The sequence below is a fragment of the Rhinolophus sinicus genome, chromosome 8 (genome assembly GCF_057876585.1).
Source record: "Rhinolophus sinicus isolate RSI-liver-muscle chromosome 8, RSI-T2T, whole genome shotgun sequence".
NCBI classification, from domain to species: domain Eukaryota; kingdom Metazoa; phylum Chordata; class Mammalia; order Chiroptera; family Rhinolophidae; genus Rhinolophus; species Rhinolophus sinicus.
In genome coordinates, this window is record NC_142508.1 from 64,465,550 (window position 1) to 64,491,785 (window position 26,236).

The 26,236-nt window shown below is 40.1% G+C and overlaps 1 protein-coding gene and 1 pseudogene across 3 annotated transcripts in view; both read right to left on the reverse strand.

Moving 5' to 3' along the window:
* Window positions 1-26,236, reverse strand: part of TANGO6 (transport and golgi organization 6 homolog) — a 141,415-nt gene that overhangs the window by 44,693 nt on the left and 70,486 nt on the right. For 2 of the 3 annotated variants that reach the window (XM_019756706.3, XM_088800275.1), the window contains exon 15: window positions 13,854-13,994. In XM_019756706.3, coding sequence (XP_019612265.3) covers window positions 13,854-13,994 — 141 coding nt within the window. Of the gene's footprint in view, window positions 1-13,853; window positions 13,995-23,581; window positions 24,140-26,236 lie in introns of those variants that run through there. The other variant, XM_088800276.1, reaches the window with a different exon arrangement.
* On the reverse strand, window positions 21,558-24,114 carry LOC148757595 (putative monooxygenase p33MONOX pseudogene; annotated as a pseudogene).

Sequence of the window (26,236 nt, forward strand, 5' to 3'; positions counted from 1 at the left end):
AACATGGAGGTTAGAGGCACTGACCACCCGCGCCCCACCAGTTGAAAATTCGTGTATAACTTCTGACTCCTCAAAAACTTTACTAACAGCTTACTGTTGCCTGGAAGCCTTACCAATAACATAAATAGTCAACACGTATTTTGTATATGTATTATACACTGTATTCTTACAATAAAGCCAGAAAAAAGAAAATGTTATTAAGAAAAGCATAAGGAAAATACATTTACAGTATTTATTGAAAAAATCCACCTATCAGTGGACCTGTGCCGTTCGAACCCGTGTTGTTCAAGGATCAACTGTAGTTGGAATCATATGGTATGTAGACTTTTCAGATTGGTTTCTTTCACTTAGTAATACGCATTTAGGTTTCTCCATGCTTTTTCGTCGTTGGACAGCTCATTTCTTGTTTCTTTCTTTCTTTCTTTCTTTCTTTCTTTCTTTCTTTCTTTCTTTCTTTCTTTTTTTTTTCATTTCTTTCATGTGCTGAAAAATATTCTGTTGTCTGGATGTACCACAATCTATTTATCCATTCACCTACTGAGGATACCTTGCTTCCAAGTTTTGGTAATTATGAACAAAGCTGCTATGAACAATCATATGCAGGTTTTTGTGCAGATACAAATTTTCAACTCATTTAGGTAAATATTAAGGCGCATGATTGCTGGATCATATGGGAAGAGTATATTTAATTTTATATGAAACTGCCAAACTGGCTACCAAGGTGGCTGTACCATTTTGTATTACCGGTTTCCTATTGTTCACATCTTTAATTTCATGCCCTCTGTGATTTGATCCTTCCTATTTCTGATCATATTCATCTAGCAGTGTGCCCTCTGGTACAGTCACCTGGTATAGCTGATTTAAAATGCTGGTCTAGACATATAATGGAATACTATTTGCTAATAAAAAGAAATGAGGTACTGATACATACTGCAACACAGATGAACTTTGAAAACACTATGCTAAGTGAAAGAAGCCAGTCACTAAAAAAAAAAAAAACCCACCAAAAAACAAGCCACAAAACCACATGTTGCGTAATTTCAGGTATAGAAAATGCCCACAATAAGTAAATTCTTAGAGACAGAAAGTAAATTAGTCTGACTGGTAATGAGTAGAGGGTTTCTTTGGGGTGATGAAAATGTCCTAAAATTGATTATGGTGATGTTTGCACAACCTTGTGAATATACAAAAAAAACTGAATTACACATTGTAAATGGGTGAATTGTATGGTAAATAAGAGAAGAGGTATATGTGTGTAGGTAGAATCTGACATGAAACAGACCTCTGCCTTCCAAAAGCTCAGAGACCAAAGGCTTGGGGACGAATCTCACAGACAACTCACAATGGCTGTTCCCCTCAACATCCGGATTCTTTGGTGACATGCCCACTACAGGAACTGGGTCCTTGACCACCAGTCAAGCAGAACCCAGAGCTTTCCCACTACTCTGTGAATGGCACTGCTTCTGCCAGCTCTTTACTTCCTTATTGTCAGTAAAAGATGGTGCCAAAAAAAATTTCAGTCTTTACTATTTCAGAGCTAGTAGTTTACTGGGTAACATTTAAAACAAAACCTTCTAAATCCATTGCTTCATTAAATATATATATGTAATTTTAAAGTCTCTTAAAAGAGTCAAGAAAATATTTAAGATTTAGACTCGGAGATCCTTACACATGGATATAGCCATTTGGTCCAATATCCCATCTATAGGAATGGCTGCACCAAACCACATTTGACAAACATGAATCCAGGGATAGTTAAGACCTACTGTCAATATTTAAAAACCTTTGTGCTCCAGCCTTATTATGTCCAAATAAAAAAAAGGGGGGCTTTTGCTCTTTATTTCATTTCCTCTATGGACCAGACTCAAGCAGAGATGGAGATCTCAATTACAGTGTTAAATCCCCTGTGTAATCTAACCATTTCAAGTATGCTCTTCCTTTCTCCAAGGCAGTACTTTCTGTACTTTGTTTTTGATATTAGGTATTTTGGGGAGAAAAATGAGCAAATGTACAAAAAGGTTAAATGATACAACACACACTTGACTTCACTAAATCAGTTACTGAAAAAAGGGATCCAGAAGAATGATGTTTCCTCCCATTTTGGATTCCCATTTATTTGGGAGTTCAAGTGACTAGATCCCTATGGGTGACATCATGGAGAGCCACATGCCCTCATAGAAATATCTCTTCTGCTGACCCAGTCAACAAGGAAACAGGAGCCGAAATATAGACAGAATATGGTACCCTTCTATGTCCTTGCTAACATCTATTCATTTTTCCTGAATTTCAGGGCCTACAACTCTGCTTCACTCCTTAAAGAAATCCAGTAGAAGAATGACTGGTTTCTTGTAACATGTAACAAGTACAACTTATTGTCATGTGTGAACCAGAGTCAACAGCGATTATAATTTCTGTCAAGGTCAGAAGGAAATTAGATTGACATGGCAGATACTGACAGGCAGGATTTCCTCTCCAAAAGCCATTTATAGAATTAAATAATTTAAATGCAATTAATTTTTTATGAAATTCATCATTAAAAAATTCATAGGTAAATTTTGATCTATTAACAATTACGTTCCAGCCTTGAATTTCCCATGTAACTGGGGAAATCATCTCTTTTCTGATTTGTTTCCCTTCTTCTCATAGCCCTTTATGAACAAGGGAGAGATTTTAGTTAAGATAAATATGTAGCTACAGTACACCCCAGACATGAAATGCTGTGGAATAAAGCAATGTGGTGTGCATTTATAAGCCTCTTTATCTGCAAAGCACTTGAGTGACTATTATCTTATTTGGCCTCCCAAGAATTTAAGGTAGGTAGAAAAAAATATTATTAACTCTGTATTATAAATGAGGAAAGTAAAATTTAAAAGAGGCCAATCCCAGGTCACACAGCTACTGGAAGACAGACCAGGCTTTTGTCTCCCAGGCAGAGGGCTCTTTCTACTGCCATCAGGACACTTACTTGGCTCTCTATTAAAATCAGCAGGAATTTCCGTTCTAAAACAAAGGACATAAACGAGGCCAAATGATTCCCCCACATCTGACATTTCATGGTCCTTGCAATTTTCATCTTTCTCTGTTTAAACTTATAAGGCATGGGTGGAAAGAAGCCAGTGACATGTCTTAAAACAGTGCATAAGCAATAGGGCAGAATGGGAATAAGTTCTTCTGGTCCCTGGGCAAAATACAGAATTGTTAATCTTCTTGTTTAAGGGCTGGAATCCTATGAATTCTAGCCTGAAGAAGAGAACAAAAAAAATTCCCCTCTTCTTTACTATTTTCAAAATGAACAGAGCTGAACACTTCTGATTTCCTAAGAGTAGGAAATGACTGATAAATGGCCTTGTGAAAGCTGCTAAACCCGTACACTTGATGCACATATTAGGTCATCGCCGAGTTTTGGAGTCAAAGCCATCTTCTGGTCTTGATGGGACTTGCCAGAGAGGCAGGTCACAGTAGTCACGGAGCAAGAATGCTGGTAGTCCCTGGATAGATTTCCCCCTACTGGTGTCTACATGTCAGGACCCACTTTTCTCCCTAAGGCTAATTGTTGATGGCCTGTTTTTGGTATCACATTCATATTGTTATTCTTTTTAAGGCAATGTAACCAAGAGGTGACCCTGAGCCATGAATTTCAGGGGCTCTTAGCCCTCTCTTTCCCGGTTCTGGTATCATTATTCCTCATCTCACAGACCACATAGGCAGGGATGATTGAGACGCACATTGTATATAGACAGATTCTGATAAGCTTAGATGTAACCCTGAGAAGATCATTATGAGACAAGGTATTAAACAAAAACAAACTTGTTAGTGGGACAATTGTTGGTGCAAGTGACATACCAGGTATGTTTTAGAGAGCCAGAGAGACCTTCTTGCCTCCAAATGTTTCTTCTATTAGCAAACTGTATTGCCTCCAAGTCTATTTAATCATTAGAATTTTATTTCTTTGGACTAAATAGCCTCCTTATTAAAAATACAAAATCATCCCAAGAAGGGCAGCACAATAGGAGGCTGTTATCCACCCCTTAGTAAATGTTAATATACGTGCTTACTCTTTTTTACAAGCTGGGAAGGAATTTGAAGGTGTGATAATCTCTGAAATTTGATTACTTTCTAGTGATGGTCAAGCCTGGTAAGGAAGAACCTGTAAAGGGAAGTTTTAAATGGGAGGGGAGAAGAAAAAAGAGATAAGTGAGGGGCACTGAAAGGAGAGATAGAGACCCTACTTTACACTTCAACTTGCAAAAGAATGTTTTTCCGCGTCTTCAAACAACAGAGATGTGCAAATAAGAACCATAGATAAATATCTTTTGGACAAAGTAAAACAATGTACAGGAAATGCTTTGTACCAATGGATTTTTGGCAACTCAATGAACTAAAGTAACACAAATAGAAACAGTTTGAAACTGGATGCCAAGGCTTCCCTAGTTAGGTATTAACTTAGGTTACTCATTCCATCTCTACAGCTCATTGAACTCCAAGATTGGATTACCAACGTATAAACTTTCTAGTTTACACAAAGTCACCCTACAAGGAAAATCTACAATAACTGACTCTACCCTAGTGTGTTACTAACAAGACAGACAGATTAGTTCTCCTGAAAAGTGTACTTGAGACAGTAACAGACTTCAGAAACATGGTGGAATTTTCTTGAAGGGCAGAATTAACAAAGTAAAGCCCAGAAATGTGATCACAAGGAAGGAAAGGTTCCAGGTTTATGGTAAATTGTTTTAAAAGATGAAAGAAGGGGAAAAAAACTCGGTGTTTTAAATGAAGGAGACTCTACAATTTTGTAATCTTGAAAGTATTGCAACCACTCCAGTGACTTAATTAATTTAATTTGCTACATAAATGTTCAAACCCGTTAAAGCATGCCCAAGAGTTAGTTGGCCTCATAATATTGACAAACACAAATCAAGAAGCCTGTAGCCTGAGAATATAAACTCATGTTTAAGTCATTAACACAATATCCCTCAAGTGTTATGAAATCAATCTCTACTAGATCAGGTCCAGCAAAAGGAAAGTTGAGGTACAATTTCTTTCTAAAGGAAATATTATATTTCAGTTAGTGGCTGGTTGACTCTCTTTCAAGTCCATAAGTCAAAATGCATGCAAATTCTATTTCAAAACTTGCAAAGAAAAGAGAAAATCAGGTGCTTCCCGGTCCTGTGTTCTTTCACAAATACACTGAAGAACCCAAATTCATGCTTTAATTTACTCTAAATTGGAACAGGGGAGTGAAATGAGAAGACAAAGGTATGAAGAAATCACTAAAAATAAAAATAACAGCAGAATAAAACACTGAAACATTCAATGTAATTGTAATCGTTAAAGAAAGGACCCTCTGCTAATGGCATCTTACATCTCCTGAGCTAATGAATCTTCAGCTAGTGATTTTTCAGAAAAGAAATAGCTACTGAAATCTATTTAAAGAGATCTAATTACAAAAGGTAAGATTTCTGCCGTTAAGCTTGATTTGGGAGGAAAAGGACTTAAGAATGATTTGGAAACATGAGTCACTTCTAAAGAAACTCCCCTGAAAAGTAAGCAATGAGGTGCTGTTGGTTATCATAGAATAGGGGGGTCAGCAGACTTCTTCTGTAAAGAGTCAAACAGTATATACTTTGGGCTTTGAGGGTCACACAATTTCTGTTGTAACTATTCAACTTAGCTTAGGGCAAAAGCAGCCATAGACAATATATAAACAAGTAAGGGTGACTGTTTCAATAAAACTTTATGTACAGACACTAAAATCTGCATTTCATATAATTTTCACGTCATTAAAGATTATTCTTCTTTTGCTCCCGCCTCCCCACCAGCTATTTAAAAATGTGAAAACCATTCCTTGCTCAGAGTCTGTACAAGAACAGGGGCAGGCTGGATCAGTTTGTCGACCCCTGTAATTTCCCAACTTAAAAGCCCCATGATTTTTGGGTTACAGAAGTGAATTCCCTGCTGCAACTGCAGTCACCAATGTACATTCTGCCATTAAGAGTTCATGCCAATACCAGGCAGCTGATTTTCTAATTTCATAATATAATTTGGCTTTTACAGTTTCCATATTATCGAAAATGATAAGTTTGGTTAAGGCAAACCATTTATTTATTACAGTTGTGACTAAGGGCATGATCTTTGCAATCAGAAAGATCTGGCTCTCAGTCCCTGATCGAGCAGGCTAGCAAAGTGACCCTGGGGGACTCACTAACTTCTCTGAACTTGTTACTTTTTCTATAAAATGGTATAATAATAATAATAAGAAGAATCAGCTTGTAGGGCCATTTCAAGGATTATGTGAAAACGCATATAAAGTGATTAACAGGGAGTGAGCCACTGACTTGTATCCTGCGATAGGACAGGGGATCACACATGGTGCTCGTGTGAAGGGCTACTTACTCAGGTCGGCCTTTGCCTTGGGAGAATGACGGAAGACAATGTGCTCACTCAAAAATAACAAGAAAATAATAGCAACCAACACTTACTCACCCTTTACCATAAGAGACACTGGTTCTGAACATTTCACATATATTTTCTTTTTAATTTCATAACAACCCAATAAGGTAGTTATCGTAATTATCCTCATTTTACAGGAACAGAGCAGTTACGTAACTTGTCCATAGCTATTAAATGTGAGTCAGCTCAAAACTTAGGAGGGTTATGACTCCAGGATCTCAGTACGTACCTTTGATAGAGAAAGGCAAATGTATTCCAAGATTGTGCCTGTATGTCAACTTTGTTTTTACCTGCCCAATGACTGCCACTATAGATATCCCATCTCTCTATTTTGGTATCTGGCAACCCCACTACAGGAAATAAGATAGTGCTAAATATACGAGGTCGAATAATTAAGTTGGCGAACTCATCCTAGAAAAAGTGCTGCATACCTCATTGCTGAATATCACTACAGTCACCTTCGAAGTATTTCCCTTGGGAAGCTATGCACCAACACCAGTGCCTAGTCCACCCTTCAAAGCAATTTTGGAACTTTTTTTCTGGAATGGCCATCAGAGCTGTCGTCATATTACCCTTGATGTCCTGAATGTCATCAAAATATCTTCCTTTCAATATTTCCTTTATCTTCAGGTAAAGAAGGAAGTCATTGGGGGCCAGATCAGGTGAGTAGGGAGGATGTTCCAACACAGTTATTTGTTTACTGGCTAAAAACTCCCTCACAGACAGTGCCGTGTGAGCTGATGCATTGTCCTGATGCAAGAGCCATGAATTGTTGGCGGAAAGTTCGGGTTGTTTTTGTCTTTTTCATGCAGCCTTTTCAGCACTTCCAAATAGTAAGTGGTACAGGTGGTACAAATTCATAATTAATAATCCCTCTGATAGCAAAAAAGGTTAGCAACATCATTGCAACAAGTTCACGAACTTAATTGTCAGATCTTGTATCTATGAAACTCAAATATTTGTAAATGATTTAAGATACATTATTTCATTTGAGCCTCAACAATTTTATGAGAATAACAGTTGCTGGATAGATTATAACTCTATCGCCATCTCTAAATGTAAAAAAAAAGAAAAAATGACAGTCTCTCATTTCTTCCTCTGAATTGTCTATAATATCTACTTTTTCTCACCATTCTCACAGACATCCCTCTTTGTGCTTTGGAATACCACAAAAGCTTCCTAGCTGTCTCTCTGGCTCCAGGCTCTTCTTTCTTTATCCATCTTTCATGCCCTTGTGAACCACTCCTTTCAAGGGTTTTCATCCTTGGGAAATTACTAGAAATTAGTCCTAGCCACCAGGGAGCAGGGTCTGATGCTGAGGGTGTCTTCATCCATCTCCCAAGAGAAAAGCGTGTTCCCAGTGGTAACTATAGCTTTCATTCTTGTGTGTGTGAATTAGTACAAACCTGGTCCCTCGCTTTATGCAAGAAGCCTAGTTTGGGTTTAGTTCCTATTTTCCTGAGGAAGTTGAAATTCTACCCACAACTGTCTAGTTTCCCTGTTGGCCTGAGGCTTCAGTCCCTGCAGTTACTACATAGAGTTTGAGGTAATGAAAGGTAATATTATTATATACCTGCTTATTATATACCTGGCAGTTTACATTTAATAACTGCTGCAAGCCACACAAGAGCAATGTGAAATAGATATTATGATGATCATTTTACGGACGAGGAAACCGAGGTACAGATATGCTAAGTAACTTGCCTATGGTCACACATTTGAGATTCAGGAAGTGGCAGCCTTGGGATTTGAATGCAGGCAGCCTGACTTCAGGACCCAAGGGTTTGGCAATAGTTTATACAGAGGGAAGATATGGCAGTAAGGATTCATCGTACAGCACATAATAATTTGGGCATGCTGATCTAAACAAAAATTTCCCACCCTAACATCAGAACCATGCTTACATTGTGGGCAGTGATTTTGTTTTAGCAAAAAATGACCTATCACATTAAAATAATGTCATCAATTTGATTTTTTGTTGGCATTAAAATTTTAAATCTTTTTTAAAGCTGTAAATGATCTAAAATATATAACCTAATTTTGTTTTTGCATATTTACTTATTATAATAAATATTATTTTAATAAAAAAATTAATGTCTGCTTTTCAAAAGACACCATTAAGAAAGACTGGGAGGAAATGTTTGCAATACATATATCTGACAAAGGACTTGTATCCACTACATACAAAGAACTCTTACAACTCAATAAAAAGAAAAAATAATCCAATTAAAAAATGAAAAAAAGATCTGAATGGTTAATTCATGAAAGAGATACAATAGAAAATAGCACATGAAAAGACTTGTGCTCAAATAATTAAGTCCTCAGAGACATACAAATTTAAAATACAATGAGATACCACTATAGACCCATTAAAATGACTAAAAACTAAAAAAAATATTGATACCAAGTGTTGGCTAGGATATGGAGCAATTGGAACTCTCATATATTGCTGGTTGTACAGCAATGTACAAAATGCTACAACTACATTAGAAAGCACTTTGGCAGTTTCTTATACATGTTCTATATGACCCAGAAATGCCACTCCTAGGTACTTACCCAGCAGAAACACACACACGCACTCATGCACACATATGGTGTGATCAAACAATACAGTGAATGTTTAAATAAAAAAATTACTGTAAAAGATACATTGTCATTAATTCCTCTCAAAATACTCCCCCTCAGTTTGAACACACTTATCCCATCATTCTTGCCACTTTCTGAAGCAGTTCTAGAAGTCCTCTTTCGTGAGTGTCTTTAGTTGCACTGTCATGGCTGCCTTGATGTGCTGAATCAATTCAAAATGTTTACCTTTCATGGTCATTTTGACTTTGGAAAAGAGCCAGAAGTAGCTAGATCGAGTAAATAAGGTGGATGAGGACACACCATAATGTTTTTATTTGACAGAAATTGCCATACCAGAAGCGATGTGCGACATGGAACATTGACAGGAAGGAGGATGAAACCATTAGCCCATTTCTTAGGCTGTTTTCTACATACATCGTTTCTTAGACACTCCAATAAGTCCTTATAATATTCAGAGTTCACTGTAGAGTTCCTGGGTACAAACTCAGCTCGCACAATTCCATCAAGGTCAAAAAACACAATTAACATCACCTTGATGTTAGATCTTGATTGACGCACTTTTTCACACAGGAGAACAGAGTGATTTCCATCGAGAACTCTGAACCTTGGTCTCAGGATCATAACCACAGACCCAAGTTTCATCTCCCATGATGACATGTCTTAAAAAGCTAGAAGCTGAAGCAGCACGATCGTGCAACTCCAACAAAACTGACAAATGCTGTTGCTTTTGACAGTCAAAACACGTGGAACAAATTTTGCACTCACTCGCTTCATGCTCAAATTGGTTATTAAAATGCTTTGAACAGAACGGTAAGACATGTTCAGATTCTCAGAAATTTCCCTAATAGTCAACGGCCTGTTTGATCAAATCATTTTGCTTACTCTTTCAACATTCTCTTGGAGTTTTGATGTTGAAGGACATCCCAATCTCTCCTCATCTTCAATCAATTCCCAGAGGAAGAGTTGAATAAATATTGTAAATTATGGTATATCCATACTATAAAATGTTATGCAGCTGTTTAAAAGCTCCTCTTCTCACCTTAATTTCCAGACCAAGCCAACTGGAACTCACAGTAATCTGTTAGACAAATCCAATTATTCTATTTTCCCTTGTTTTCTATAACTGGCTAGAAGAGGGTGTTGTCAGAACAGAATTTGGGGCTGGATTTGCTCCTCTCTGGGCAGATGATAGGGTTTCTCAAATCAGATTACGGGCTTCATGCTGAAGCTAGAGGGGATCATGGGTTGCTCATCACTTAGATGAACTCTGAGGGGGCAAGGTGATTGCTAAACTAAAACAAACAATTTAAGCAGGTGATATGGAAAAGAGTTGACAAAGCACATTAAATAAGGGTGTTTTACAGGTTTTAAGAGGTAGAAGTACAATACACCCTAAAGCCCAGGACCTACCCTTCTCTTGGAATATAGTAATTTAAGAAAAGGCAGCTTCTACTCTAGAAGTATAAGCTGCTTTGCCCCAGCACTCCCGCGTGTCATTCTACCTGCCAAGGCATACTCCAATAGACACCTGGGATTTAGTTCCCTCCCCTCCTTCCTCATTTCAAAAATTAATTCCTAATCTTTTTTACAGAGTTCACTGAAGGTAACTCTTCAGATAAAGCAACACAAATATGGTTTTCTATTTTGGCTCTCAATTTTGGAAGTTTCTGACCTAGAGTGAAGGGGAACTTGTTCGAGCTTGCTGACTAGAAGACTACATTCTGCCTCTAAAAATAAAGCACTACCTTTGTCTATCACAAGGACACTACCACATCTGAGTCACTCTTCTAGGGCAATAATGGGTTCATTGAGTTATGCATCCACCCTACCATCCATCAGTCTCTCCTGCCCTCCCCACTCTCACCTTTCCCTCCTTCCCTTCATCCATCCACCCACCCAACAATGACAGGCTCCTCCATTCATTCTGAGAGCAAAGGTATACATTTTGGAGATGTCTGGTCAGGGTTAGAAATCTGGTCTGAAGCCATGGAATAATTTTTCTCTGTGACATTAGCAGGCTCGTTCATTGCTGACATGAGTGCACATTTCTGAAGGGCTAAATACCAAGAGCCTTAAAAGCATGCTCTTGGTATTTAGCCTTTGACCCAGTAATTTCCCTTGTAGGAACCTACCCCATGAATCAAAGATTCACCAAAGGAATTTATGTATAAGAATAATCAACAGCACACTTCTCACAATACTCATAAAATTCTTCATAAAGAAAGGAACTGGGGGGCCGGCTTGGTGGCTCAGGCGGTTAGAGCTCCATGCTCCTAACTCCGAAGGCTGCTGGTTGGATTCCCACATGGGCCAGTGGGCTCTCAATCACAAGGTTGCCAGTTCAATTCCTCCACTCCCGCAAGGGATGGTGGGCTCCGCCCCCTGCAACTAAGATTGAACCCAGCACCTTGAGTTGAGCTGCCGCTGAGCTACCAGATGGCTCAGTTGGTTGGAGTGTGTCCTCTCAACCACAAGGTTGCCAATTCGACTCCCACAAGGGATGGTGGGCTGTGCCCCCTGCAACTAGCAACGGCAACTGGACCTGGAGCTGAGCTGCGCCCTCCACAACTAAGACTGAAAGGACAACAACTTGAAGCTGAACAGCACCCTCCACAACTAAGATTGAAAGGACAACAACTTGACTTGGAAAAAAGGCCTGGAAGTACACCCTGTTCCCCAATAAAGTCCTGTTCCCCTTCCCCCCGCCCCAAAAAAGAAAGGAACTGGGAACAACCTAAGAAAACAATAGTATCTTTCTAGAAAATAATTAAATAAAAATATGATAAATTTAGATTACTGATTATAATACAACCAATAAATCTTATATTTTCAAGAAATATTTAATGACATGGAAAAGTGATTATAAATAATGTTAAATGAAAAAAAGTCCAGTATACATATAATTACAATTCAGAGACAGAAATATCAAAATGTAAACAAGGGGTTGTTACTTCTGATGGTGAGACTATCAAGTGATTACTTTGTTGTTGTTTTTTAATAGTTTTTAGTATTCTCCAAATTGTCCAAAATTATCATGTCTTACTGATACAATTACCTAGGAGGGGAAAAGTCTATAAATAGATTTTTTAAAGTTACATCTCTCAAAAAAATTGACATGAGGAAGCAAAAAAAGGAGGAGGAAGGAAAAAAACAAGTTAAGTCTGGGCTTTAACCTTCAATTCTGGTCAGCTTAGTATTTCCAACTAAATATAAATATTTGTTGAATTGAACTACACCCATGCTAACCTAGGCAGACTTGGCAAGAAGCATTTTATTTGATCCTCTGAATTTTGCTGAAAATTTCCCCTTTGAAAATATGTGAGCTCTAATCCTTGACTGTTGTTTATTGTTGCTGAAATCTATGAATGCCCAACTCCCAGACTGGTGTCCAATTATTCACATGTCCAACCTACCTTTTTACCTTAATTCAGGCCTATGCTGTGAGTTGAAAATCTCCGAAAGCTATCATACAAAAGCTAGTTTTCAAAAACTGCCCTGCTGTGCTGTGATAATGAGGAACTGAAGTAGCCCCGCAGCACACTGTCACATTCAACGAACTGCGGGGTCTCGAGAAGAAAAAGGACAGACAAGACTATTTCCTCGGCGTTCCCACTATACCCTCCACAGGCAGGTCACCTTATGGAGATGACTGGTGTGTATAAGTTGATTTCTATTAAACTGTAAGCTCCTTGCAGGAAGAGACTGTGGCTTTTTCAGGCTCCTACTTCCAGCCCCTGGCACAGAACGTGCCATTCAGTAGCTGCTCCAAAAAGGTTTTTGAACGAACTACATTGATGTCCCTACCACCAAGATTAAGAAAAAATACATATATTCAAGATATAAAAAACTTGGAGCATTAGGAAGAGCTACCAAATAACTCAAACTCAGAAGTTTATATGATACAGAACTTGACAAAAGCAGGAAATTAAATTACAATTCAGAGACTGTTTGGGTGTTACTATGGGCAGAGGTAGAAACTATTTTTCTGTCGAGGACTTCTGAGCCAAGCTCAAGATTCAAACGAGAGACACATACAAATAAAACAAATGTTTTTCCTTAGCATGAGAAATAAATATTAGCAAAGGATATAAAACATCCCTTAAATATAAGGGATAATTTAAAAATATACTTAGGTCATATTATGGTCCATTCAATGTAAAGGAAGGCCAAAAAGGGTAGGAGGCAATATAAAATCACTTCAAAGGCGGCCACAGGCTCTAATGAGAACACACTCCCATCGTTGGCAGGTATGAGAAAAGGCTATCCACTAAAAAGCATGCTCATAAGATTGGTATAAAATACATCAAATTAGCCATGTGCAGAAGCTTCCACATCCAAAAGGATTTGTAAATATACGACAGAAAGGAATGACTACCGTTTCAAACTCCCTCCAGGGAGATGGCAATCTAAATTGTAACTGAGACGTGTCAAGGCCAACAGGACGACTGCACAGGTTGAGTATCACGTAACTCCAGGGCATGCCATTCATACAATGATGCCTCTTGGAGTTTTTACAGCTGTGAACAACAGCATAACTGTATGTGGCAGTCCTGGATTTGGCGAACACATCTAAGTGATGTGAAAGCAGAAACAGAATGGCTCACGTGAGCTCTACAACAGGATATACTGACGGACCCTACTGACATTTTGGACCAGATCATTCTTGGTTGTAGGGGGCTGTCCCGTGCATCATAGGATGTTTCGGAGCATCCAGCCTTCTCTGTGCTAGCATACGAAGCCTCGGTATACAGACTTTGGTTCCAAAGCCATACTGCTCCCCGCCTTGTCCAGATGGGCAGAACAAGAAAACTCACCTAATGCCCTGACAATTCGCATCAGGACTTCCCCGACTTTCATTCTGGTCTCTGGAGTGTGCTTATCTTTACCGTGGTCATACTGAGCCAATAGGCTAAGCAAGATTTTCTCAGGGTACACATCTGAGAGCAGGGCAACCCCTGTGGTGGAAAACAAAAAGAAAGAATTCATTACTGGTTAGGATTGAATGGCAAGTAAACCCAGACAGCCTGCGATGGGATGAACACATAGACATTTAAACCCATCTCTGTAATTCTACCAGCAAGGGCCGCCCTTTATTTGGAGTGATAACATAGTGAGTGGAAATAACATGGGTCAGACTCCTGAGTTCTTCGAGTCCCAGCCCTTATCTGATCTAAGATCACTTCCAGCACTGACATTCTATGATCTATGGATTATAGTCTCTTGAAGCAGAAGCTAGATGATCACATATCACGGCAGGGATTCACACAACAGCAGAAGACTGGATTAAATGCCTTCTAGGAATCCTTCTGACTCCGAGACTCAAGTTCTGTGACTAGTGCTATCCCTGCCAACACACCAGCCTGCAGCACAGCCCTAGTTCCTGTCTGCTGTAGTTCTCCATTCCAGCATGAGTTCTCGCCGTAAAACTGTCAATGACAAGAGCAATTTACACCAGGAAAGACTTTCAGAGTGTTCTGAGCTGGATCAGTAGGAGACACATGCTCATGGCTGAGTCCCCTGGTCAGAAATAGGGAAGATTCTGCTCGCATCCCCCTTCCTAGGATTTGCTGATCCTTTCTCCCATCATGTCAGTACCTCCTAAAGGTGTATCATCATCTGAGACCAGCTCCATAGCAAGCAAACTTTAGAGGGGTGGTGGCGGGAGGAAGGGAGATGTAACCTAAGATAGGACCAGAAATAAAGCCCATGTTCTCAAAGCTATATAAACACAAATTCCGTGACTGGGCTGCGGAAAGGATGGGAAAGGTTATATACTTCTAAAGAACAGTGAAGGAGAAAAAAAAAGGAAGACAATATGGATTTCAAAATATATCCAGGATGAGAACGCTTCTCAGCACCTCCACCTCGGATGATGGACCATCATCTCTGGCCTGGTTTTTTGCAATGACCTCCTAACTTCTTCTGCTTCTATCCTTTCCCTCATTGCAGCTGGAAATTTCTAACTAAAACATCAGCCAGTACCCATCATTCTTCCGCCCAAATCCCTCAGTGGTTTTCCTTTTCCCCTGAATATGAGCAGCTCCTAATTCCTGCCTCTGTTGTCTCTCTGACCTCATCTTTACCATCCTCTCCCTGGGCCCCTGTCTCCCAGCAACTCTGGAGTCCTCACTGTTTTTCTTAGAGTAGACCAAGCTGCTGCAGGCCCTGCATCTTCACCTCTGCCTTAGCTGCTCCCCCTCCAGGTAACCTCACGGCTTGCTCCCCAAACCTCATCATGTCTCTGTTCAAATGTCACATTTATCATATATAAGATGGCAGCCTCCTTCACCTACCACTCTTTCTCCCTCTCCCTCTGCTTCATTCTTCTTCTCAGAACTTAGTATTACCCGACATGTTATATATTTGCTTATTTATTGACTGCTCACCTCCTTAGTATGTGAATTCTACCAAGTCAAGGACTGTTTTATTCCCTGCTATAGCTTCATGCCCAGGAGAGTGCCAGGACATAGCAGGTGCTCAATAACTATGTGTTAAATGAATGAATGAAATAGGTTCAAAAATACAGTCTTGATATAAACTTCAGGAATTAAAGAAGATGTGGAAGGAATCATATAACTGCTTGAGAAATCTATAATTATTTTTCACCTGAGTTTACCATTCTGTTAAAACTTAATCGTGCAGGCAAAGTCTATGCACCGTTTTCTATGTTGTAGGTTGTAATTCCATTCTCTTATAAATCAGATCTACACAAAGGCTGTCTACCTGCTGATGGCTACACCTGTCTGCCCATTCTCTTTTCTGCTCTCCCCACTCCTATCTTTTCATTGCTTCCGAAAAGCCTGGGAAGTCTCTGCATGTGGCCTTAAGCCACAGCTCCCTTTATGTGGCCTCCAATTTTATACAAACACAAGCTCTGCTCTTCAGGGAGTTTTCAGGCTGTGGCAGAACCGGAATTAGACAGCTTCCCTGCTGGCAAAATGTGACCCTGCATTTGTAGTTAGCTCTATTATGTAAAACAATGGACAACTTCTTGGAGGTCCAAGGTGGAGTTAGAGACATCCTAGCATAGGAAAACTATCTGTGGCTTCAGAAAAAAGATAAATGAATTGTTTACTAAGGGAAAGAAAGGAAAAAGCTTCCAAGTTTTGAAAGAGCCCCAAAGGAAAAGTGAATTGGTGGTTGGTAACTGCAATTCTGGTAGTTGTTGCATCGCGAATACATTACAAGACCTCGTACATATTATAGATCTGTAGCTATCATAACTACTTTCCATCAGAAGTTCCCAACTAAAAAAGCTGGTGCGTTTGTTTCCTTTTAGGAATATAGTTGTAACTTTATAATGGAAATCAGTAGGGAAATGGGATATGCCTTAGAAAAGTCTGATCTGCATCTAGCTTTCCTAAAACACATCTATTACTAAAGTCCCTCTTACTGTTGTTTATGCCTATTTTCTCTCATTAATCTTTAGCAGAGAACAGTTATTTACTTCTATGAGCATATCATCCCGCTATATATTTCAAAACCAAATGAACTCTTGATTTCCTCTGTTTAGCAGACAGGCATTTTGGTTGCACACAGCATCTACTCTCTCTCCTGGTAACAACACATGGTGTTCCTTTGGGAAATATCCCTTTGCCACTTCTAGTCTACGTGGTTTGAGTGGAGTTAACTTCCCACTTTCTCTCCCTTCATGTGTGAACTCATATCCCAGGCTGGTCAGTTAGGATACTCCATCCCACCCCCACCACAAGGACTGGCTCAGGAATGGGCAATAAGATTCAATCCTGGAGCCCACACTGGAATTACTGGGAGAGATAAACTTTTTTCTTTTCTTTTTTGTTAAAGTTATTAACCTGAAGCTGCCAGTGGCCACATGTGGAGAAAGTCCACCCAAAAATGTTGCCAACACAGAAGCGGGTCAAGCCAAGAGAAGAAAGCAGAAAAGGAAGAGATTTGATGGCTTTGAGCCTCTGGATCCAACTGTACTTCTACCCACTACAGTCTCTGGATACATAAGCCAATAAATATCCTTTATGCATATGCCAGTTTGATATTTTTCTCAACCAAAAGAATCCTAACACAGCCTACTTCAGATTTTTGTTTAATTTCAGATTTTTATTTTTTTTTTTACTTTTTACTTTTCCTATAGTGCTAAACTTTTAATTCCACCAGGGAGCTTTAAATTCTCCCAATCTTGCATTAAATTGTTGCCAATAACAAAGTAGTTTCCTTGCTTCCCACAGTCCCATGTTAGCAATTGTTTATCTTCCTGCCGGCCTGCTCCACAGACTGCTGCCAAATGGCCCTCTGACTGTTGAATTTTACCTTCTAAGATACAGTTGCCACCTATGAGTTTATAAATCCATAAAGGACAAGGACAGTTCCCTCCTCACTATTACACCAAGCAGTGAAGAGAATCACATATGATGGTTAAGACTGTATAACAATTAAAAGGAATGAGATTCTGTGTGGCTGTTTTCGTTTATTTAAAAAGTTTTCTGAATTTTGGCAACTGAGGAAGCCTGGCTATAACCTTCATATGACCCTTGGCCCCTCACATTTGATAATTCCTTTGTAATTTGAAAATGAGGTAATCTCTGGGTCAGCACAGGCTTCAAGGAAACATGACACATCAATCTCTTTGGCATGAAGAACAAAATGATTGTGTGAGAGATAGCTGCTCCTGCTCTGATCGCAGGAAAATGACTATGCGTTTCAAGATGTGATATAACAGATAAAATACATAGTAGGTAAAGGTGAAACAAACTGGCAAGAGTTCATGAAGGCATTCTGACCTGTACTTTGGGGCAAAGCTTAAAATATAGGCAAATTAACTTAAAAAACATTACTAAAAGCACTTTATGCAACAAAACAGAGACAGTCAACTTAGTAAAATAACTGTTCTTTCCCCTCCAATGACATTCATTACAAAGCCAGAAATGTATTCTGATCAAAACAGGGTTGACTTCAAGATGATGCCTCAGCATGCTGCTCAGTGAGTTTGCAGACCTTCAGCGGTGGAAGTTATTTAGGTGTAGTCTCACTTTACACAGTGCACTTGCATTGTCGAAAAGACAGTCTGATTCTAAGTGTCTTTGCTGACTGGCTCTATCCCAGGATCCTTCTAAGCCATCCCCACTTCAAAACTAACCTGCCTCCTTCCCCTGGGCAGTAGCCATCTACCTCCCCAAACAGCCACATCAATCTGGAAAACCACCTCTCCAAACCTCTCAGATATTTCTGCCAAAAACACTACAAGAAACACAAACCCCCACACATTGTGTGATTCCCTTTAGATAAAATGTCCAGAATAGGCAAATTTATAGATAGAAAGTAGATTTAGTGGTTACCTAGGGCTGTGCGAGTTGGGGGAAAATGGGGACATGCTAGTGGATGCTTCTTTCTGGAATGATAAAAACATTCTAAAATTGATTGTGGTGATGGTTACATACTCTGTGAATACACTAAAAAACGGTGAACTCTATACTTTTTAAGTGGTTGGAATTATACGGCATGTGAGTTATATGTCAAAAAATTGTTATAAAAAAATTTTAAGAAACTGTTTCGTATCTACCCTTTTAGGTTTTTAGAATAGAAGAAAAAGGGGAGAAAATAATATAGCACATCTGAAATGTAAAGGGAAATCTGCTGCCAAGAACAAAGTACCAGCTTCCTTTTGCATCCAAATCTGTTTGGGTTGCCCTTGAAGGGTGACGTGGAAAGAGAGAGATAATGATTTGTTATTTCAATGGGAAAACAAATCAAGCACTTCACATTTCACAGACTCTGTCTTGCACGGGTAAGAAAATTATTATTTTTAAAAATCTAAATTCTGTGGTAAGCCAGAAATTCTACTCAAGGAATTTATCCAAATAGATATCCTACCACAAGTAGATTACTTATGTACAAACTCATACACTGTAGCACTCTGTAGTAGGAAAAACTTAAAACAAATTCAGTGTTCATTAATAGAAGATAAAGCTATGTTCATTCATACAATGGAATACAACGGATCCATAAAAAAATAAATAAGCTTTTAAAGAACTGACATGGAATAAACTTGTTAAGTGAAAAACAAAGTACCAAACGATGTGTACTGAATTCAACAAATTGTGTACATAGGAGAAATACACACTCATAAAACAGTTCTGAAAGGATTTACAAGAAACTAATGATATCGGTTGTTTCTAGGGTAGGAAATGAGGTGTTTGGGGGTTAGATATGAGAGAAGAGACTTCTTATTCTGTACCTTTTTGTACCTAATGAATTTTTAACTGTGTACTTACCTATCACATATAAATAAATGTAAGTTTTTAAAAAATCTGTGATAAGGGGCATGGTCTTTTAAAATAGGACAGCCTCTTTAAGAGGTGGAAATGTAAAAGGAATTTACACTCGAAAAGAGCAGAATGACCACAAACATCTGTATTTTCTTCCTCCTGAAATCTCACTAAAGTTAAGGAGTAAAAGAGGTAACCCACAAACAAGGATAAAGAGAATTTGATAGATGTCACAGCTGAAGTCCGGATAAAGAGAACAAAGTGGAAGAAAAAGTGACATGTATTTGATAGAACTGTTGGATTATTTGGAAAGAGGAGCAATAACTACATAGAAAACTAAGCAAATACATAAATAAGAAAGGAAGACTGAACCGTGCTCAGCAATAAATAATATCCATATAGTCAGCAGCGAACACTGCCCAATGTTGTAGCCACAATTGTGATGGGGAAAAGGGAGAAAAAGGGATACAGGTGGCCACGTGCAGGAATGCACGTGTGTGTATGTGCTAAATCCTCATCCAACATACAGAAAATGAGTAGGTAATGTCCAAAAATGTTTAACCCAGGAGAGGTCTGTGTAAGTATTTTCTTTATAAATGGAGAGGTAATTACTAGAAAAAACTACTTAAAAGGGGTGGTGGTGGGGAAATGATTATCTCTGGAGACTGGAACTGTGAGGGAGTAAGAAGCAGGGCAAGGGGCAAACTTTTTGACTCTTTACAAACTATGTTCAAAGTACATTTACTATAAAAACAAGTTCTTTTGAAAAACTAAAAAGATGATAAAGATATATATGAACCTGTGGAAGAAGCTCTAGTTTGAAAGAACAATGATGGTTAACAGAAGAGATCAGGCACATGGAAATTTTCCCTCTGACCACAAAAAAGATAATTGTCAATCTGTGATTGTCCTCTCTTGCAGCTCTACGACACAAAGATAAGAAAGGTAGACACTATTACATTGTTTTGTATACCTGAAACTAATAAAAAAAAAAAGAAAAAAGAAAGGTAGAAACTGAAGAGAAAAAAAATACTACCCTTTAGCAGGGTACTTCAGTTGTTTCATTTGAGACCTCTCATTGTGATGGAAACTAACAATAACATCAGCTCCAAGAATCCAGGAAGTTGCAAACTGGGGAAGTTGGTAATTAAATCAAGGAAGCATGGGAGCTCAGCTTAATAGCTGGGCTGTCTTTGTAATTAGAGTAAATTATAATGTCTAGCATGCCAATTTGATGTTAAGCTTCTCCAAGGCTCCAAAGTTGTGTTAAGTGTGGACAAGCCCTAACAAATTTATAGATTCAAGATGAGTGAGTTTTACTTAGGCCTGAGGAAAAAACAGGGTTAGGCTAATAAGCTGTGAAGGCTAACTGCTAAAAATTTGTAAGAACTATACCTAGTACCTATTTCTTTAAATCAGCATCTAAATAATATATATATTTGAACACTAAAATAATGCCCAATACATTTGTTTAAATTGTTTTCTAGGCCAGCTCGGTGGCTCAGGCGATTGGAGCTCCCCACTCCTAATGCCGAAGGCTGCTGGTTCGATTCCCACATGGGCCAGTGGGCTCTCAACCACAGGGTTGCCAGTTCAACTCCTCGAATCCCGCAAGGGATGGTGGGCTCTGCCCCCTGCAACTAAGATTGAATACAGCACTTGGAGCTGAGCTGCCGCTGCACTCCCGGCTGGCTCAGTTGGTTGGAGCGCGGGCTCTCAACCATAAAGTTGCCAATTCGACTCCCGCAAGGGATGGTGGGCTGCGCCCCCTGCAACTAGCAATGGCAACTGGACCTGGAGCTGAGCTGTGCCCTCCACGACTAAGATCGGAAGGACAACAACTTGACTTGGGAAAAATCCTGGAAGTACACACTGTTCCCCAATAAAGTCCTGTTCCCCTTCCCCAATAAAATCTAAAAAAAAACCACTTGTTTTCTAATTCCCAATTTGAAGAGAAAAAAGGAAAAAATGAGTGAATAATCTATATTTATTGACAGTTAACTATACTTGCTGGAAGCTGTTTGGATCATGGAATATTATTATAATAAATAAAAATCTAATCAAAAAGACAGTAAAATTCCCCAACATTTGCTTAGTGTTTTCAATATGCCAAGGCGAAGTCCTAAGCACTTTATGTGAATTCATCCATTTAATGCTTCCAACAATCCTTTGAAGTAGGTACTACTCTTTCTCCTAATTTTACTGAGGAAGAAGTTGAGGAGCAGAGGAGTGAAAAATATGGCCCAACATAACACAGCTGCCACATGGCAGAGCAGAGCTGTAAACCTGCTCTCTGCTACCCCACGGCTCACCGGGCAGCAGAGCCTAAGAGAAAAGAACTGCTGACTAGTACTCGCTTTGCAAACCCTAACTCCAAAAATACAAACCTTACATTTTCAAGTATGTCAGCCTCACTCCATGAAATTTACTTTCTGTTGGACTCCAAGATGATCACAAGGAGAGACCCTTTGCACACAGTATCCCATATGAACAGGCAGAATCCTCTACTGGGTTTCTCTGGGCTTCAAAGGAACTGCTTTGTTCCCAGCTGGTATCTTTATATAGCACTTGGAAAAGGAAGGTAGTAACGTTAATGAAATTCACAAATGACTCTAACTTAAGAGGCTGTTGCTATTAGTGATGACAGAGGAGCCATACAAAAGGAAATCCAAAACTTGGATTTTAATGAGTTCCAGTTTGTTTTTCGTTTTTCAAGGAGTACACATTTTTATTGTCAAAACAAGTAAGAGACACAAGCATAACAGAAGACACAAACAAATTAATTGTTTGGATCATGTGAGGCTCCAGCGCCTCTCTATGGAAAAGTCAGCTCAGCTCCTCACGTAGACATGAGCCTGTCCAAAGCAAAACCAGCAGGGATTTGAGACGGTGATCAGGACAATGGCTGAATACGTCCACAATGAGGAGAAATGAACAAGTGCTTTCCCTACTTCCTTTGCTCAGTAGCTCTGCCTTTATACAGGTCATATGAGGCTCATTTGGGGGGAAATGATTGCAGAGAGAAATTTTTTTCATTCTTCCACATCTCAGAAAAAGTTTCAGGCCCTGGCCTAAAGAAAGAAATCAAAATAGGGTGACACTAGTTTGACATGAACCTCAAGACTATAAATCGACGTACAGCTACCACTTTCTTTACTTTAAAAAAACTTAACATACATTTATCTATACCAAACCAGTAGGCTGAATGTTCTCCCTTAGAAAGTTTTCAACCAAATTGGAATTAATCTCACTTTAAAGTACAACAAAGGATATGCAAGACTCGTGTTTGTTCTGTGACACTCAATGAAAGAGAAGCACTGTTCCAGCAGCACAGCCCCAGAGGTACTGCGGTAACAACTGGCTGTGCCAGAAAGCAAGGGGCTCCAGTCTCGGCACAGGAAGAGTGTTCCTGCCAAGTCTGGCTTTGAATAGTGCCCAGATCTCCAACAGATCATAGGTGCCCCTAACGGACAAGGCCAGAGCGCAGGCAGCCGCGCAGGCAGCCGCGCAGCCGAGAGGGCCAAGCACTGGCAGTGAGCACCTCTGTGCCATGGCTTGTCCATGCTCGCGCTGAGCGTGGTAGTGGAATCAAGAAGCCTCGGTTTGGGAACAACACAAACATTATTTATCTAGTAGGCAATGACCGCAGCCCTTGTCTAGGTTAAATGATACACAAATAGTAATGAGGCCCCCATACATCACTCTGAGATTATTTAGTCTAACTTTAAAGCAATACACAATGGCTTCTTCTATGCCAGGACAAGCTTTGTACTAATGTTTATCAAAAACCAGTTATGTCTCCAGCTCTAGCCTCAGTGGAAGAGGCTTTTAAAAACAAAAACCTTTCCTATTTCAGAGCCAACGTACAAGGGAAGCAGGGGCAAGACACCCTCTACCCAGAGTCTCTGGAAGAGAAAGTTCTAGAAACCAGTAGGTGTGAGCACATTCAAGTCACAGGGTTTGAGATTATGGGTCCGTGGAGGTTTCTTCCCTTTGACTATTGGTATGTTCATCTTGGGTGGCTGAAAAGTTGCTGGACCTTTGGCCATTCGGGTGGCCTACACACGGGTCAATCCCATTGGAGGACACTTCTGGGCTCTTCCATAGGCCGGGGGGGGGGGGGGGCAAAAACTCCTGAATCGGACTTCTCAAGGGATCTTGGTCCAAAGACACTCCTTTTGTCTGCCGTGTTTCTGTCTTGATCCCCACTTCCAGAATCCATGGTGCTGAGATTTGGGCCAGGTAAGGAGGGCCAGGTGGAAGAGCCAGAGAAGAACCAGCCTCTGAGCTTCTGCTTAGAGTAAGAGTGGGGGGTGGGCGGGGCTGACGCCGGCTGCTAGTCTTCTCTCATTGTCTCTCCACTCTCTAAATAGTGTGTGGAGTGCTCTGCCACTCGAAGGTACTTGCTCCTGGGTGGTAAGGCCCTGGTGGGATATGTAGCCAGCATCTCCCAGCCCTGCGTGATGCTCAAAACGCTGCTTTCCTGGGTCTGTTTTGTGATCTGAGAATTCATGATGATGCAGATACCTTTAGCCTTCACCACAGGGACCTTGTCCGTACCATCAATGGCCAATGACAGGGTCACGCAGGGAAGGCGACACTGGCCTCTCCTTTCTCCACCTTGGCGAGGTGCTGATACTTGCACTCCAGGGGATGCGGCCCATGTCTGGTGAAAGAGAGGTTATGGGAGTGGGGTCCTCCGGAGCATCAGCATAGCTCAGTATGTCCCAATGGGCAGGGACAGCTTGCCTAGAGGCCCACTAGGCTCAAGAGCAGGCACTTCTGATTGTGTCAAAGCCACTGAAAGCCTGGGATCCTGGTGCTTTTTCCGTATAGATTTCAGAGCTGAATCACTGCCACTGGAATGAAATGATATGATGATTACACTGACAGACAGATATCAGTGAGGAACATTGTCCAGCTGCTGCAAATGAGCAAAGTTGCTCAGAAAAGGTCCATCCACTCCAGAGGTTCTGTTCTGCCGCCACCGTGGAGCTGCCTGCAGCCAGAACTCTGGCTCTAAGGAGGCTCTGAGGACCCACATCTCCCAAGACGTTGTGGCCCAGTTGGGACCCAAGCCACGGAATGAGCAGCACTGTGCCTGTGGCAACGCATGAGTTCCAGTTCTTAGGCAGTGATTCTCAAACACTTCCAATTCACATCATCTTAATGGGCTACTGCAAGCCCCCTAAACCTCTTATTCGACCACCCTCCCCAAATAATAAAACAAAACCCAAAACAGCACTGAAAAGCTCAGCGTCACCTTCTCAGGGCTGTCTCTATCAAATTCCTCTGGGTGACAGAGAGGAAGGAGTAAGAACAGAGCTGAGAGAAGCTGAGCCCCGAGAACGCCATGGTGATCAAGGGTTCCGCTGTATGTACAAAAATAAAACAAAGCTGCCCTAATACTGACTGAAGGTGTTAAGTGAGGAAAGAAGGAAAAGAAAACAGCAATTAACCACTGCTCTGAGAGTAATCACTGTCCTGTGCATTCAGAGAAACTTACATGTCAGCTGATCATGGGTGAGAAATAAGAAGCAGAATGTCAGTCATTTAATTCTCTTTATGTAGCTTGCAAAGAGAGAAAAAGCACGTTAACATTCTCTTTATGCTATATCAAAACAAACATTTACTGGTGAAAAGAAAAGAAGGGCTTCTGATGGCTCGGAAAACTGTCCGTGGTTCTCTGTTAGACTGCCTAGGTGAGAAAATAAAGACCCCAGGATAGGTGGGCCCGGCGGGAGGAGAACCACTTGAACTTTGGATTCATTTTTTTCTAAGTTCCTACTGCAGTTCACCTCAAGCCTCTGCAAAGAGAAACTGCAGAATCAGCAAAGCTGGCTGATGTGTCAGGTTCTCACTAGTTTTGAGAGAGCCAAAGCCTCCCAGGGGAGTTGTCACCTGGCCTGAGGCTCTAACAAGACAGGGCTGATCTTTCACATTCTCCAGTGTCTTAGGGCCGGGAGACTTGCTCTGGGCACCAGCAGTGATACAGGCAAGATATGAACTCTCCTGAAATTCTCCTTTTTTTCCTCAGTTAAGCCTAGCAGAGTGTCTTGATGAGACAATTAGGCAAGTCTTTGTGATGGGCGCTCCGGGCTAGGACTGGCTTAGAAAAAATGATTATTGTGAAATCAGCAACTACTGACTTATAGGACTTAAACTGTAGTTTCATATGGAAACCAGGCAGAGATACTATAAGTTTCCCCCAAAGAGCCCCTTTTCCCCTTGATAAATGCACATACAGAGATAAAAGCGCTGCCTACAACTTCCGGGACTGACCAGACCTAGTCACGGACCCTCTAGGGTCCCTGAGTAAGAGCTGTTTTCAGCTGAGCTGTCTCATCATTACTGGAAATGAAAGACAGAAATAAATGTATTTTCTTCTAAATTTTGTCTAGTTTGAATTTAAGATTTAATGTTTTAATTCACTTGACAAATATGGTACATGACAAATATAGTACATGTTGCCATTTCTCTGTTATTAGTAATAGTTAGCATATCAGATTTTCCATTTATAAATTTTGTCATCTCAAACAAGCACCTTCACTCCCAACCCTTTCCTTTACACTGCTGTCTCAATGAGCTTAACTTGAAGTTATTTTTACATTTTCACATACAGCTTTTGACCCACTGGTCCTTTCAGCAACCTAATAAGTGTTCCATGTCACAGCTTCTAATACATGCTGGTGAAAGACCAAACACGCTGTGTCACTAGAGAATCACAGTTAGCAGCAGAGCAGGGTGGCTCTATGAGCTGTCATTTTCCTTGTATGTCCTTGTTATAGTCGTAGACACATCTGGATGAAATTTTGCTGCTACTTTAACCATTTGGTTGCTGGGTTGCAAGATGAGAAATAATAGATATGTTTCATTTTATCTAATTAGTATTCTCTTACTTAATAATTTTATAAATTGAATCACTTTACGGACTAAATATAGAAAAGTTATTAGTA